The sequence below is a fragment of the Heptranchias perlo genome, chromosome 36 (genome assembly GCF_035084215.1).
Source record: "Heptranchias perlo isolate sHepPer1 chromosome 36, sHepPer1.hap1, whole genome shotgun sequence".
Lineage (NCBI taxonomy): Eukaryota > Metazoa > Chordata > Chondrichthyes > Hexanchiformes > Hexanchidae > Heptranchias > Heptranchias perlo.
In genome coordinates, this window is record NC_090360.1 from 17,909,768 (window position 1) to 17,926,975 (window position 17,208).

The 17,208-nt window shown below is 48.6% G+C and overlaps 1 protein-coding gene across 3 annotated transcripts in view; it reads left to right on the forward strand.

The window, feature by feature from the left end:
* Positions 1–17,208, forward strand: part of LOC137304156 (uncharacterized) — a 48,182-nt gene that overhangs the window by 28,254 nt on the left and 2,720 nt on the right. For all 3 annotated transcript variants that reach the window (XR_010958520.1, XR_010958521.1, XM_067972658.1), the window contains exons 9-16: positions 820–1,018; positions 1,905–2,109; positions 2,957–3,130; positions 5,070–5,178; positions 8,064–8,212; positions 10,373–10,478; positions 13,187–13,285; positions 17,024–17,208. The exon at positions 17,024–17,208 is cut by the window's right edge. Coding sequence is in view for 1 of the 3 variants with exons in the window: in XM_067972658.1 (XP_067828759.1) it covers positions 820–1,018; positions 1,905–2,109; positions 2,957–3,130; positions 5,070–5,178; positions 8,064–8,212; positions 10,373–10,478; positions 13,187–13,285; positions 17,024–17,208 (1,226 nt within the window). In the remaining 2 variants the exon portion in view is untranslated. The remainder of the gene's footprint in view (positions 1–819; positions 1,019–1,904; positions 2,110–2,956; positions 3,131–5,069; positions 5,179–8,063; positions 8,213–10,372; positions 10,479–13,186; positions 13,286–17,023) is intronic.

The following is a 17,208-nucleotide window of genomic DNA, read 5'->3' on the forward strand; positions in this document are numbered from 1 at the left end:
CAGGGAGCCCCCCTAACTGGTCCCTGGTACCCAGACAGAGAGTGTTGGAGGGCAGACCCACAGGGTGCCCCCTAACTGGTCCCTGGTACCCAGACAGAGAGTGTTGGAGGGCAGACCCACAGGGTGCCCCCTAACTGGTCCCTGGTACCCAGACAGAGAGTGTTGGAGGGCAGACCCACAGGGGGCCCCCCTAACTGGTCCCTGGTACCCAGACAGAGAGTGTTGGAGGGCAGACCCACAGGGTGCCCCCTAACTGGTCCCTGGTACCCAGACAGAGAGTGTTGGAGGGCAGACCCACAGGGGGCCCCCCTAACTGGTCCCTGGTACCCAGACAGAGAGTGTTGGAGGGCAGACCCACAGGGGGCCCCCCTAACTGGTCCCTGGTACCCAGACAGAGAGTGTTGGAGGGCAGACCCACAGGGGGCCCCCCTAACTGGTCCCTGGTGCCCAGACAGAGAGTGTTGGAGGGCAGACCCACAGGGTGCCCCCTAGCTGGTCCCTGGTGCCCAGACAGAGAGTGTTGGAGGGCAGACCCGCAGGGAGCCCCCTAGCTGGTCCCTGGTGCCCAGACAGAGAGTGTTGGAGGGCAGACCCGCAGGGAGCCCCCCTAACTGGTCCCTGGTACCCAGACAGAGAGTGTTGGAGGGCAGACCCACAGGGTGCCCCCTAGCTGGTCCCTGGTGCCCAGACAGAGAGTGTTGGAGGGCAGACCCACAGGGTGCCCCATAGCTGGTCCCTGGTGCCCAGACAGAGGGTGTTGGAGGACAGACCCACAGGGGGCACCCCATCTGGTCTAACTAAAATATATTTCCCTTTCAGACTGTTGACTTCATTGAGGACTTTGATCCTTTGCACAGTAGACGAATACCCACCTCTGTCTTCAGGAGGACTCTCAGTATGATCGGATTCGACCCTGAGCTAACTGAAGCCCAGTTCAGAGCTCTGGTGGAATGTTATGAAGATCTCAGGAGGCCTGGCCACATCATGTGGACTAAGTTCACCAATGACATTGACTCAGGTACAAAACTACTTGCTCAGCCGCTGACTTGTGGAGCAGGAGAGGTGGAGAAACAGGAAATATCTTGAAAAAGCCAGTTACTTTCTTCGTGTAATCTTTAATTTTTTGTCTTTGAAATGTCTTCTGCACTTTTTTTTACTCATTCATGGGATGTGGGCATCGCTGGCGAGGCCAGCATTTATTGCCCATCTCTAATTGCCCTTGAGAAGGTGGTGGTGAGCCGCCTTCTTGAACTGCTGCAGTCTGTCTGGTGAAGGTTTTCCCACAGTGCTGTTAGATAGGGAGTTCCAGGATTTTGACCCAGCGATGATAATGGAACGGCGATATATTTCCAAGTCGGGATGGTGTGTGACTTGGAGGGGAACATGCAGGTGGTGTTGTTCCCATGTGCCTGCTGCCCTTGTCCTTCTAGGTGGTAGAGATCGCGGGTTTGGGAGGTGCTGTCAAAGAAGCCTTGGCGAGTTCCTGCAGTGCATCCTGTAGATGGTATACACTGCAGCCACGGTGCGCCGGTGGTGAAGGGAATGAATGTTTAGGTGGATGGGGTGCCAATCAAGCGGGCTGCTTTGTCCTGGATGGCGTCAAGCATCTTGAGTGTTCTTGGAGCTGCACTCATCCAGGCCAGTGGAGAGTATTCCATCACTCTCCTGACTTGTGCCTTGTAGATGGTGGAAAGGCTTTGGGGAGTCAGGAGGTGAGTCACTTGCCGCAGAATACCCAGCCTCTGACCTGCTCTTGCAGCCACAGTATTTATGTAGCTCGTTCTGTACTGGTTCTGTATCGTAGATTCATCAGAGGCCTATTGTGACCAAGAGACCTTGTAGAACTATCTCTTACTGAAGAGTTGCCTCAGCACTATTTAAATAAATATCAACTCTCTTTCCAGTTTTCACCCTCCCTGAATTGGAGAAGACGCCCAATGTAAAGGTCCCTCCATTGGAGACCTTCCAGTTGCCCAAGGTTGGCACCGTGGATGCAAACGCCTTAGGCACCACAGAGAGGGCTCAATTCGAGACGTTGATGTGTCGTTTGAAGGAACGGATCAGTCACAGGCACCTCTTGACATACCCAGTGTTTAAAGATTTTGACAAGTATGTTGGTTATCGTTTTCCTTATTTGATAAAACCTTATAAGTGTAATCCTTAAATTAAAAGGCCAGCTCCTGATTTGTGATGGGCCATTATTAACAATATACGGCTGAGTTTTGCAAGGGCCCTGCTGCCCACGCAGCCAGAGCCTATCGGAAAATCATGGCCATGCTTACCTTTGAATGGGCAGCCTTAACGGAAGGTCTCCCTCTGTAAAATGGAGTCCCGATGGTGAGGCTCACTTTCAAGTTACCCCTGTGTGGGGAAAACATTTTCAAAGGAGACTTTGTTCTGGGGGTCGTGCAGGTTTGCCTGTGACTGTAATGGTACAGAAATCTTACCCGAGAATCGACCTCCTCACCCGATTACAGTCAGGTGCTAACGTGACGTGACGCCAAGTGACCATTTGTAGTCACACTCAGTTTGCATTGTCATTGTAGGAGGGGCAGGGCAGAGAATAGATAACAAGGTGAGTCAACTTGTTCCCCTTTCACCCACCTGCTAGCAACTGGTTTCAAAGCAGCAGCATCGGAAGCAAGTCAACTGGAAGCTGGCTGATTCCCAGTTAGGAATGGATGTTCAACATGGGGAGGAAGGCATAAAAATAAAAGGGACGAGATAGTTGCCAAATGGAGGAGTTTTTTATTAATATAGAAACAGGAGTACACCATTCAGCCCCTTGAATCTGTTCCGCCATTCAATTAGACCATGGCTGATCTAATTATTTCTTTTGTTAAAAAATCGTATATACGATCGCAGTGATAGTCACGGTCTGAATGATCCCGTCTCAGGTGTGCAGTGTAGATGGTTGAGTTCCACGGTGTGAGTCTCACCACTGCCACTTTTCTAGATATAACAATGGCCACGTGTTTTGGACGCAGTTTTGCCGATGCCTTTCTCAGCTCAACCTGCAAGCAACCGAAGAAGAAATGGATCTGCTTGAGAAAGTGTTCTCCGACGAGCTGGGCTTCGACTATGTCAGGTTCCTGGACGAGGTGGATCCCCAGCAGAAGCCTGTGCAGATGTGAGTATGAGTGTGTATCACTGGATGGTTCACACGCACCGTCTCCTGCCCAGAGAGTGGGAGGCAGGTTTTTTGGGCTTGTTGTTCCAGTTTTCTTCCCTCCTCCCCCACCATCTCCTGAAGATGACGACTCATGTTAGGTTATGCTGTTGTGGGTAGGAGGCTATTTGGCTACGGGGAGCATCACAACCAAGCCCAATCCTGCCCTCGCTTAACAATTACACTTTCCAACAGGCTAGTGATTAGAAGCTGGAACCCATGCTGGTTTTTTTCCCTTCTCTGTCTTCGGGATGCTAAAGCCAACATGACTGTGAATGAGCGAATGCAGCACAGATCAGGGATGGGGTGGGAAGAGAAGTCATTGCTGGAGATGTTCTGGCTACAATGGACTAGGTAAGAGTGGAACTAAACATTGACCTGGACAACGGAGGAGGATGGCATGGTTTACTGTGCCAAGGCCACAGTGAGGTCAAGGAGGGGTGACAGAGAATGTCACAGGAAAAATGACTGAAAGATCAGCTGAAGATCTTCGATCACTCCATCGCTCTCCTGGCCGACGCCCACCCCTTGTAAACTTCAACTCATGCAAAACTCTGCTGCCTATATCCCCTCCTGCACCAAGTCCAGCTTGCCTATCACCCCTATCCCCGCTGGCTTACACTGGCTCCTCGTCCCCCAACGCCTCAAATTTAAAATTCTTATCTTCATGTTTAAATCCTTTCATGGTTTTGCCCCTCTCCATCTCTGTAATTGGGAATGTAGGTCAAAGTGCACCAATTTACATTGGTGAAAAGTCAATTTGAAACCGATCTTAGAAAAAATGATTTGATTAGAGAGTGATAAATGTTTGGAATAATCTATTGGGTAAGATAGTGGAGTCAAAGACAGGGGAATTTGAAATGTAATTGTGTGTCGAGCCGGGTAAATTGAATGCCGGGCCTTGGTGATTTAGAATTGTGCCGTGTGAACTGGATACCAAATCACCAAAGTGGTGAGTTTCACCCGGGCCGTGGTGAGTTGGACCTGGGCATTGGTGAGTTTCACCCGGGCCATGGTGAGTTGGATCTGGGCAGCGGTGAATTGGACCCAGGCATTGATGAGTTTCACCCGGGCCATGGTGAATTGGACCCGGGCATTGGTGAGTTTCACCCGGGCCATGGTGAGTTTCACCCGGGCCATGGTGAGTTGGACCCGGGCATTGGTGAGTTTCATCCGGGCCATGTGAGTTGGACCCGGGCATTGGTGAGTTTCACCCGGGCCATGGTGAGTTGGACCCGGGCATTGGTGAGTTTCACCCGGGCCATGGTGAGTTTCACCCGGGCCATGGTGAGTTGGACCCGGGCATTGGTAAGTTTCATCCGGGCCATGGTGAGTTGGACCCGGGCATTGGTGAGTTTCACCCGGGCCATGGTGAGTTGGACCCGGGCCATGGTGAGTTTCACCCGGGCCATGGTGAGTTGGACCCGGGCATTGGTGAGTTTCATCTGGGCCGTGGTGAGTTGGACCCAGGCATTGGTGAGTTTCATCCGGGCCGTGGTGAGTTGGACCTGGTCAGCGGTGAATTGGACCCAGGCCGTGGCGAATTGGATACTGGCAGTGTTGACTTTGACCTAAACTGTGGTGAGTTTGACCTGGGCCGTGGTGAGTTTGACCTGGGCCGAGGTGAGTTTGACCCGGGCCATGGTGAGTTTGACCCGGGCCGTGGTGAGTTTGACCCAGTCATGGTGAGTTAGATGCCAGGCTGTAGTGAGTTGGATGCCAGGCTGTAGTGAGTTGGATGGCAGGCTGTGGTGAGTTGGATGCCAGGCTGTGGTGAGTTGGATGCCAGGCTGTGGTGAGTTGGATGCCAGGCTGTAGTGAGTTGGATGCCAGGCTGTGCTGCTCTATGAGCTGATTGGATTTTTTCCATCTTTGAAACTTTTTCTCTTGTTCTTTACAGGTACAACAAACTAATGAGTGAGATTCACCAGCTGAATGAGTCAAGGAGAAGCCTTGAATGTGGGGCCTCATCTGACATTGACTGCATCTTAGAAAAGATTAAAACCAAGGTGAAAATATTTAGCACAGTTTATCACAGTGTACCAGTCCCATTCACTCCAACCATACAGAGTTTCAATACCAGTATCACATTCACTCCAGTTATACAGAGTACAGGTGTACCCTGCACATTCACTCCCATTATACAGAGTACAGGTGTACCCTGCACATTCACTCCAGTTATACAGAGTACAGGTGTACCCTGCACATTCACTCCAGTTATACAGAGTACAGGTGTACCCTGCACATTCACTCCAGTTATACAGAGTACAGGTGTACCCTGCACATTCATTCCAGTTATACAGAGTACAGGTGTACCCTGCACATTCACTCCAGTTATACAGAGTACAGCTGTACCCTGCACATTCACTCCAGTTATACAGAGTACAGGTGTACCCTGCACATTCATTCCAGTTATACAGAGTACAGGTGTACCCTGCACATTCACTCCAGTTATACAGAGTACAGGTGTACCCTGCACATTCACTCCAGTTATACAGAGTACAGGTGTACCCTGCACATTCACTCCCATTATACAGAGTACAGGTGTACCCTGCACATTCACTCCAATTATACAGAGTACAGGTGTACCCTGCACATTCGCTCCAATTATACAGAGTACAGGTGTACCCTGCACATTCACTCCAATTATACAGAGTACAGGTGTACCCTGCACATTCACTCCAGTTATACAGAGTACAGGTGTACCCTGCACATTCACTCCAATTATACAGAGTACAGATGTACCCTTCACATTCACTCCAATTATGTACAGTACAGGTGTACCCTCTAGATTCACTCCCATTATACAGAGTACAGGTGTACCCTGCACATTCACTCCCATTATGCAGAGTACAGGTGTACCCTGTACATTCACTCCAGTTATACAGAGTACAGGTGTACCCTGCACATTCACTCCAATTATACAGAGTACAGGTGTACCCTGCACATTCACTCCAATTATACAGAGTACAGGCGTACCCTGCACATTCGCTCCCATTTTACAGAGTACAGGTGTACCCTGTATATTCACTCCAATTATACAGAGTACAGATGTACCCTTCACATTCACTCCAATTATGTACAGTACAGGTGTACCCTCTAGATTCACTCCCATTATACAGAGTACAGGTGTACCCTGCACATTCACTCCCATTATGCAGAGTACAGGTGTACCCTGCACATTCACTCCAGTTATACAGCTATTCCTGTTTTCTGGCATTACACACAGTTACAATGTACCATATTCAGTTTTTCCTCATATACTGAATTCCAATGTCTTCCTTTCACTCCTTCCCAGTATACAGTGTTCATTAATAATAGCCAGACATCGTCTTAAACAATCTCTGATATACGTAACTGTCTATAGCACCAAAAAGGAGTTGCTTCACTTGTTTATTATTATAACTCAGTTGACACATTCTGACTAAGACAAATCCAAGGACATCGCTGAAAGAACTTAATCCAACTGCCTTGGAACGCCGAGGTATTGCCCCAAACCTCGACAACGACTGTTTGACGATTTTGCGTTGTCGTGTGTCTCGAAGGCACGACAACGACAACGCAAAATCGTCAAGCAGAAATTGATAGCCAAGTTCCACACCCATGAGGACGGCCTCAACCGGGATCTTGGGTTCATGTCATGCTACATGTAACCCCACCAGCAAGAAAAAGTTATCTGTTTTTAATACAACTGGTCATTCTCTGTCTCTCTCTCTCTGTCTTTGTGTTATGACCGCTTGTGTATTCAGTAGTCTGGGATGTAATGTTTCTCTGTCTGAGCACCATCCACTCCTTTGATTGCTTTGATTATATCAATGCCGAGGTGTGATAATGGGCAGTTGGAAAGATTATCTGTAATCACCAGGCATTGTTCTCTGACTATATATGCTGTGCATTGATGGAATCCTCCACTCACCTGACAAAGGAAGAAAGCTCCGAAAGTTTGTGATTCCAAATAAAGCTGTTGGACTATAACCTGGTGTTGTAAGACTCCTTACAGGTATAAAGATGGTTACAACCACGGAAGGAGCATTCACATTGCAGCCTGTCAGACTGTTAATCAGTCCACAAATCCTTCCACTACTTCACACTCTTCTCCAAGGGAAGAGGGTGAAGATACAAAAGCAACAACAGCCAGGGAGGTGAAAGCAGCAGCAAAGCTACACCTGACCCACAATTCTGTTGTCATAAGTGCAAACAGCATTTACACTTTCGAACTGGCAAGGAGTTTGTGCGCCACAAAAAGAAAGATAGATGATCAGGATTAGTAGCCCATTGAAGAGCCTGTGCTCTCTGCCTCAGTACCAGTCTCATTGTCGACTACGATTGACAAGCTTTGAAGAACAATCAAGCTCATATTCACTGGAACTGAATATCGGACAGGCCATAGAACAGGTGGCAGTTACAGTACTGCCAGCATTGCATCCCTGCTCAAGTCAAAATTCATCCCCCTAATATCTAAAACCATATCAAAAGGAAAATCCAATATGAAGAGGCTATATAGAATCATAGAATGGTTACAGCACAGAAGGAGGCCATTCGGCCCATCGAGCCCATGCCAGCTCTTTGTAACAGCAATCCAGTTAGTCCCATTCCCCCGCTCTTTCCCCATAGCCCTGCAAATTTTTTCCCTTCCATTTTGAAGGCCACGTTTGAATCTGCTTCCACCACCCTTTCAAGCAGCACATTCCAGATTTACTGCGTAAAAAAGTTTTTCCTCATGTCGCCTTTGGTTCTTTGGCCAATCACCTTAAATCTGTTCCTCTGGTTCTCGACCTATGTAATGAAACAATCCCGTAATTAAATGTTAACTGTTTGGATGTGTGAGTTATGAAACAGGAAGACAGCTGTTTGCATTTAAAGCCTGCTCCTTGCCTATATTGTGTTGGTTCAGGTATACAGAGAGCGGATAAGGATTGGTGAGCATATGAAGGACTTTGACAAATTGAATAGCGGACATATTCTAAAGAGTAACTTCAGGAGGGCGCTTGACTTGGACGAGTTTGAGTTACAACCATCAGAGATGGCGATACTCGAGAAAGCGTAAGTAAACACTGCAGATTTTGGTTGAATTTCCACTTAAAACAACGGGGCTTCACCCCGATTTTGTTAAACTCATCCCCTTTTGAATTCTCTCCCTAAACCTCTCCGCCTCTCCTCCTTTTATGATGCTCCTTAAAACCTAGCTCTTTGACCAAGCTTAGTCCAGTCCTAATATCTCCTTATGAGACTCGGTGTCAGATTCTGTCTGATTACGCTCCTGTGAAGCGCCTTGGGACATTTTTCTACGTCAAAGGCGCGATATAAATGCAAGTTGTTGTTGTTTTGATCCCAAACGTCATAGCTACAGTAACCATTCTTTTAATGGTAAGTTTCTGTATGGGTTACACGACCCCCTTGATGGGTTACACTGATAGCTGAAAATTGCAGAGCTACAAACCTGAATGCAGGTACATCGTCCTGGCTGGGATATGGGTGTGTGGAGCAAGAGGGGACCTGAACAGGGCAGAAAATAAAATGCAGCACCTAAATAAATTAATACTTTCAATAGTTCAGCTTCTGTAGATGTTTTCTAAGGGAGACATCAAACTAGAGGTGATTGCATCAAACACAAACCCATTGAAATGCTGGTTTAGTGTCCACACCTCTCACACCAACCCATTGAGCTTAAACCCCAGTCTAAAATGTAGGGTCAATGCCAAATTCCTCATCCCAACGTCCCAGTCCCATGTTTGCTCGTGCACCCCAATACTGTGCCCAATCTTGCACCCCATTATCATGCTTACTCATACCTGTTGGTACCATGCCCTCTCTTATATTTCATGCTGACCCCTCTGTTCAGATACTATTCTCACCCCACATCCCAATACCACATTCACTTCTGTCATTCTAGTACATTGCTCAGCACTGTATCCCAGCGTCGCATACTCCTTCAGTGTTGTACTCACCCCAGTGTCTTCAGTCTTGCTTGAGCCTCTCTGCAGCAATGTGGCAAGACTCAACTCTGATAAGGGCAATTTATAAATAGACAGTTTTGGTGTTTATTACTGATGATTTTCAGTACTCACTATGGCTTTTTCTGAAGTTGCACTATTTTTATTATGCTCAAAAAGTAAAAATAGGAGCATATTTTTGAACTGCTCTCACCTCATTGACTGGGCACAGTTGAACATAAGAACATAAGAGATAGGAGCAGGAGTAGGCAATTTGGCCCTTCGAGCCTGCTCCGCCATTCAATGAGATAATGGCTAATCTGATTCTGGCCTCAACTCCACTTTCCCGCCTGTTCCCCATATCCTTTGACTCCCTTGCTGATGAAAAATTTGTCTAACTCAGCCTTGAATATATTCAGTGACTCAGCCTCCACCGCTATTTGGGGCAAAGAATTCCAAAGGTTCATAACCCTCTGAGAGAAATCCAGCATTGATTGGCAGCCATTAATTCTGCTGTAAGTAATGATGCTTTCAATTATTTTCTCTTTCTATTACTTTGAGTGTCAGCTGTGGCTCAGTGGGTAACACTCTGAGTCAAAAGGTTGTGAGTTCAAGTCCCACTCCAGTGACTTGAGTATGTAATCCAGGCTGACACCCAGTGCAGTACTGAGAGAGTGCTGCATGGCTGGAGGTGCCGTCTTTCGGATGAGATGTTAAACCAGGTCTGCCCTCTCAGATGGATGTAAAAGATCCCATGGCACTATTTGAAGAAGAGCAGGGGAGTTCTCCCCAGTGTCCTGAGTAATATTTGTCCCTCAACCACCATCACTAAAACAGATTATCTGACCGTTTATCTCTCTGCTGTTTGGGGTCTTGCTGTGTGCAAATTGGCTGCTACATTACAACAGTGACTACACTTCAAAAAGTACTTAATTGGCTGTAAAGTGCTTCGGGATGTCCTGAAGTTGTGAAAGGCGCTATATAAATGCAGTTCTTTACTTTGGAGGAAGCTCAGAAAGCATTATCCCACATGACAGACGTTACAATTATTATCTCATATTACAGACTATTATAAAAATTATCCCAAATCAAAAACTAATGTAAACATTATTCCACATTACAGATTAGATTATGAATAATCAAAATGAAGGAAAACATTTGAGGGGTTTTTGTAGCATTGATGCGAGAGCTGGCTTCTCATCTGTGTATGAATGAAGGGACAAGCCTCAGATGTTTAAATTCACAGTATGTGCATTTTCTTGTTTTCTAGATATGAAAACTGTGGGAAAACAGACTTTGTTGATTATAAGCTTTTCATCGACGATATTGAATCTATTTTTACACTCAACCATCTTGAGAAGTTTCCTCGAGCAGAGGTATAGTCAGTGGCCTTAACAAATCTTACTTCAAGCCTCCTAATGGAGATCAGTAAATTTCAAGTAAAATCAGCTTGAAGATTCTCAGGTGGAGGGATTTACCCCATTGGTGATTTACAGCAGAATTGCAAACACCTTCTTTCTACTCACCTGTACAAGTCCACTACAAATAGCAGAAGATATCTTGATCCTGAATCTTTTCTTTGAAGTTGGTTGCTCTGTGTTTAACTATACAGTGACCTCGTTTTGAGATATGGTACAAGGGGCAACAGGGCCGGGCTCAGTTTCCTGGTTTCAGCCAGGGCAGTAACTGGATACAACATTTGACCTCTGTGTCCTTGTGCTTCGGAGGGGAATAACAGCCAGGGTTCTCACTCCTTATATATAATCTGTGTGTCTGGGTGTACGTGTATGTGTGGACGTGTGTGCGTGCGCATGTGTAAATGTGTGTGTGTCTCTGAGTGTTTGTATGTCTGTGTATGTGTTTGTGCGTGTGTACATCAATGCGCGTATACATGTGTGCATGTATATTTGTGTGTGTGTGTATTTGTATGCACGTGTGCATGCGTATTTGTGCTTGTGTATTTGTGTGTGTGTTTGCATATGTGTGTGTTTATATGTGTGTGTGTTTGTGTTTATTTGTGTGTTTGTACATGTGTGTGTTTATGTGTATTTGTGGTTTGTGTGTGAGTATATGAGTGAGATCACACACAGATCTGTGTGATTGCGCACTGATGGCAGAGGACAGACTCTGGCCTGTCGATTTTTCCTCCACAGTTGAATAGCCCGCTGATGCACAAGGACTGATTTTCCCAGTTCGCAATGCCTGCTGCAAGCCTCACCCACCAGCCAGCCACATCAGGGAATCACCAGCCCGCTGCCCACTGTGGCTGAAGGGTCACAAGCAGTCTGCCTGTGAGATCCCCTTGTATGCAGCCGGCCGCAAAGAAAACCCAGAAAATTGGCCCTCCAGATCATCCAGGCTCATGGATAATGAGAGCCAAATGGACGGGGTACTGAGGACTGGTCGTGCCCATGAAATGGTGAATCAGGAATGTAGGAGAGCAGGGGACAAACATCACTGTGTTACCCAAACCCCTGAAATAAAAAAACACCATGGACGGGATTTCAACTCTCAGCGGCTCCCAGCCAGAAACCACTGGTGTCATTTAGATTCTGGCCATCCACGGCAGAATGAGGCCATGCCCATCTAGACCGGCCTGGCCTCATTAATATGTCTCCCGCCAACGTCCCACCCGTTGCAGGTTGTAAATGGGCGAGACGCGATTGTCGGCCTGTGGAATTTCAGCCGGTTCCTTTTCGCCTGCGGTGCTCAGATAAGTGATGAGTGTGGAGGTTCTGGGAGGGTCTGGGGGTGTGGGGTGGGGGAGCGGGAGACTGGGTCAATGTAAGCTTAACCTACTTGTGGCGTCAGGATGAAGACTCCTGCTCCTCTGGACAAAGGACCTACAAAGGACCTTGTACCTTGAACGGCTTCTTCTGCTCCTGATCCTCTTCTCACTTGACTTTACCTGGCGTGAACGCCACTCGGGTCAGAGTTAAAATCACGGTCGGGCCCCAATGATGTCATCAGGCTCGATCTGCATATTTAAAGAAGGACTCCGCCAGCTTCAGGTGGGCACCTTAGCCGCCTGCTCAGAAGAGCAGGTTAAAATTGCACACCTGGGATCCAGGCTGGACATCGGCGGCTAAGTCACCCTATTGATTTTAATGGCCTACCAGTTAAAATCGACCCCTACAATTTGATTCTTTCCTGTAGAGGGAGTAGTGAGGCACTAAGGGTGCATTTACGTCACAAGTTGAACCTTAGTTTCAGGTGTTAAAGCCCGAACTGACTCCAGAGTCAAGCGGAATGTGATTCCCTTCCCAAGGGAGTCCCACTCCACTTCACACCAGTACCAGGTCAGACCCTGACTCCTGATTCAGGCTTAGGGTGTCGTTGGTATCAATGGTATCTCTCTCGCCTCTGAGTCAGAAAGTTGTGGGTTCAAGTCTCTATACCAGAGACTTGAGCACATAATCCAGGCTGACACTCCAGTGCAGCACAGAGGGAGTGCTGCACTGTCAGAGGGGCTGTCTTTCGGATGAGAGGTTAAACCGAGATTCTATCTGCCCCCTCAGGTGGACGTTAAAGATCCCACGACACTATTTGAAGAAGCAATGGGGAGTTCCCCCCGGCGTTCTGGGCTAATATTTATCCCTCAACCAACGTCACTAAAAAACAGATTATCTGGTCATTACCTCTTTACAGTTTGTGGGTCATGCTGTGTACAAATAGGCTGCCGTGTTTCCTACATTACAGTCGTGACTACATTTCAGAAAGTACGTCATTGGCTTTAAAGCTCTTTGGGACGATCTGAGGTCATGAAAGGCGCTATATAAATGCAATTATTTCTTTCTTCTTCTTGCATTTACGCCACAACTGTAGGGTCAGTGCAAAACCTAAATCAGATGCTACAGTTGAAGTGTGAATGGACCCTCTCCCTTATGAACTGTTTTGCATGCTGGAAGTTATGCTATTCTTGTATTAAAGGCAGTAAATCAATGCAAAATTAGCAGTTCAGAACATCATTTGTGTGAAATAATAAGAGGGACAAAAGGCCACTGAGAATAGGTCACGTTTGTGGGTTGGAGGAACAGTGCTGGAGTGTTTGATCACTGATGTTCCTAATGTTCCTGTCTGATAGGTAACCCAGTACAAGCCACCTGCGGATTGGACTCTGAACACACTGTCTACAGAAGATGCCAGTGTTTACCAGCAGACCTTGGCTAGACTGGCACAAAAGGTAACCACATCATGAGGGATTTGATAATGAACACTCAATGGTCAAAAAGGTAACGAGGGTACGGTATCCTGGTGTCTGGACTAGCAACCCAGAGGTCATGAGTTCAAATCTCACCATGGCAAGTTGTGTGGTTGAATTCAATAAATCTGGTCATTTATGGGCTGGCACCAGAAAAATGACCATGAAATCTGTTCCATTGTCATTAAAATCCAACTAGTTGACTAATGTCCTTCTGGGAGGAATCTGCTGGCCTTACCCGGCCTGGCCTACATGTGACTCCAGTCCCACACTACATGTTTGGTTCTTAATGCCCTCGGGGCAACTAGGTAATAAATACTGCCATGCCAGCGTCGCCCACATCCCAAGAACAAATAAATAAGAGTGGTGCTCCAGTGATAGGCAGTGGGATTCACATTCTCAATCCTAACAGGATAGTTCCAATGGATATTCCCAATCTTACACATATCATGGGGAAAGGAGAAAGTGCAGGTCAGGTGTAGGCCTGGCCTCCAGCCTCAGCCATCTGGCTGCTGTTGGAGAAGGCCCCAATGCTTGAAGAGCCTCTGGCTTCCTGATAAAGCGTAAAAGAAAACTCACCTTTAGGTCTTCTCAGACCCTTTGATCTAAGGGGTGGGGTGGGGGGGAGAGGGTCCTAGCACAAGGCCCATTGCCACTGGAAGCGGGTAGCCCTCGATCGTTCTGAGGAGAGATTGAGTAGAATGGGCACATACTCTCTGGACTTTAGAAGAATGAGTGGTGATCTCATTGAAACATGTAAGATTCTGAGGGGGCTTGACAGGGTAGATGCAGAGAGGCTGTTTCCCCTGGCTGGAGAGTCTAGAACTAGGGGACATAGCCTCAGGATAAATGGTTGGCCGTTTAAGACTGAGATGAGGAGTAATTTCTTAACTCAGAGGGTTGTGAATCTTTGGAATTCTCTACCCCAGAGGGCTGTGGATACTGAGTCATTGAGTATATTCAAGGTTGAGGTAGATAGATTTTTGGACTCTAGGGGAATCAAGGAATATGGGGATCGGGCGGGAAAGTGGAGTTGAGGTCGAAGATCAGCCATGATCTCATTGAATGGCGGAGCAGGCTCGAGGGGCCGTATGGCCTACTCCTGCCTTATGTTCTTGTGTAGGTGGGCCGGGAACGTTCCCTCTCCACCTCATTAACATTCTAACGCTGGGCCTGAGCCTATCGTAGACGTAGGCCTTGCTCTGCCCATTTAGAGAAGCCCAGGAAATCAGGGGCAGAGTAATGGAGCTAGTGGGCTGATGGAACACAATCCCTGTCCCCTTTTTCCTTTCTATAGTGCCTGGGAAACGAGCATTCTCCAGGCCCTACAGACAGAAATATCTGGTCTGTCGTTCTCTTTCAGATGCCGATTGAACCATTTCTAGAATGTTCTGTTCTTATTTGTAGACAAATATGTTTCCCCTCCCCCGACAGTCATTCAGCACACTGTATAACCTACAGATTATTTAGTGTTATGAAAATCGTGATGTTCTCCACAGATTTACCAGAGCCCTGGTTAAGAAGGACAATAGTCATCAGCCTCCCAAGTGTTAGTCATTTACAGCCTTGCTACGGTGCAAACTTTCTTAAATATTTGGGTTTCCTTAGCTGCTCAAGGTTTGTTTTATTTAACACACCCTATAAGATAACTCACACAGGAATTCAGCTAAACTGGTTTCTCAGTGTACTGGCTACAGATGGTGGAATGTCTCCAGCTCCCCCTGCTCCGCCCCTTCAAGTTCTCCCTGGTCAGATACACCATGGCCTAGATGCAGGCTAACGCCTTCCACAAAAACTCAGCACGCCACTTTGTTCTGCACCCGAGTGACACTTTCATTTTTCACACCAGCCTTGCTGGTGAATTAGAGTTTCTCTGCAGTCCAGGCTCAGGAGCTGGGGATGCAAAACTGAGGAGCTACAGCACCCCCACTAGCGGGAGGGTGTAATTGCAGCGTGACAAGTTTACATAGGCAGTTACCATTATAACGCTGGGCCTATTGCAAGTGTCGGCCCGGGATGAAACTGATGTCACAATTAGTGACAAATTATGGCCAGTTCTTTGCTGTGGTCTTGTGACCAATGTGAAGTATACAAGAGTCCCCAAATTTGTTTTAAGTAGGACTCACACAGCCAGCAGAAAGAGGCGACTATTATTCCGTTGATCTGGATTGGATTCAAATCTAGGTCCCACATTTAAATGGATAGAAAAATCAGACCCTGCTGACCCATGATTGACTAATTGTTGATGGGAGGCCCCGATTAGAGAGGTCGATCGTATACGGTGTTTAATCCACTGCCATAATTTTCCCTCATTAATGAGTTGGCTTATTTATTGGTGGATGGATAATTCTGGTTTTGAAGAATAGTTAAGACTCCTGTGAAGACAGGTTTCCAAGGGCTGATTCTCTTTCGATGAGCAGCACATGCTGGACGTGGCAGACACGGAATTGTAGGCCCATGGTGACTGACTGCCTATTTTAAGTGAGAGTGGGAGGGGTTAAGTCAGTTGTCCAGTCTAGAGAGACAGATGAAGGGCTGGAGCCAGGGACCAGAGCTAGGGAGGGAGCTGGGCGGATGGGGTCCAAGGCGTGGGCCAGGGAGAGAGCTGGGTGGATGGGGTCCAAGGCGTAGGCCAGGGAGGGAGCTGGGTGGGTGGGGTCCGAGGCGTGGGCCAGGGAGGGAGCTGGGTGGATGGGGTCCAAGGCGTAGGCCAGGGAGGGAGCTGGGCATGGGCCAGGGAGAGAGCTGGGCGGATGGGGTCCAAGGCGTGGCCCAGGGAGGGAGCTGGGCGGATGGGTCCAAGGCGTGGTCCAGGGAGGGAGCTGGGCGTGGGCCAGAGAGGGAGCTGGGCAGATGGGGCCCAAGGCGTGGGCCAGGGAGGGAGCTGGGCGGATGGGTCCAAGGCGTGGGCCAGGGAGGGAGCTGGGCGTGGTCCAGGGAGAGAGCTGGGCGGATGGGATCCAAGGCGTGGGCCAGGGAGGGAGCTGGGCGGATGGGTCCAAGGCGTGGGCCAGGGAGGGAGCTGGGCGTGGGCCAGGGAGGGAGCTGGGCGTGGGCCAGGGAGGGAGCTGGGCGGGTGGGGTCAGAGGCGTGGGCCAGGGAGGGAGATGGGCGAATGGGGTCCAAGGCGTGGGCCAGGGAGGGAGCTGGGCGTGGGCCAGGGAGGGAGCTGGGCGGATGGGGTCTGAGGCGTGGGCCAGGGAGGGAGCTGGGCGGATGGGTCCAAGGCGTGGGCCAGGGAGGGAGCTGGGCGGATGGGTCCAAGGCGTGGGCCAGGGAGGGAGCTGGGCGGATGGGTCCAAAGCGTGGGCCAGGGAGGGAGCTGGGCGGATGGGGTCTGAGGCGTGGGCCAGGGAGGGAGCTGGGCGGATGGATCCAAGGCGTGGGCCAGGGAGGGAGCTGGGCGGGTGGGTCCAAGGCGTGGGCCAGGGAGGGAGCTGGGCGGATGGGTCCAAGGTGTGGGCCAGGGAGGGAGCTGGGCGGGTGGAATCCTGAGTCTGGTTTCGAGAAGTTGCTGGAGGTATCTCCCTTTACATCAGTAAAGAAACAACGAAGAAAAATAATGAAATAACGAAAGGAAAAAGGTCAAAAAAAAAGATTGGGCAGAACTAAAGAGATAAAGAATCAATGTGAGAATTAACAGGAAGTGATAAATATTTTGATATAACTGTCAATTTCTGAAAACTAGCTCAAATGAAAAGAAATGTTCCTCGTTGGCAGGTGAGGGAGAAACAAGTCCAGCTCTTCCCCCTGTTTGAGGACTACGACCGTCTGAACATCGGCAGCGTCTCGCAGTCACAGTTCCACCGCGTGCTGACAGAGCTGGACCTGGATAGCGTGCTGAGCTTGCAGAACATCCGCGTCCTGTGCCATAAATTCCGGGTGACGATCGGCAGCCGCGACGA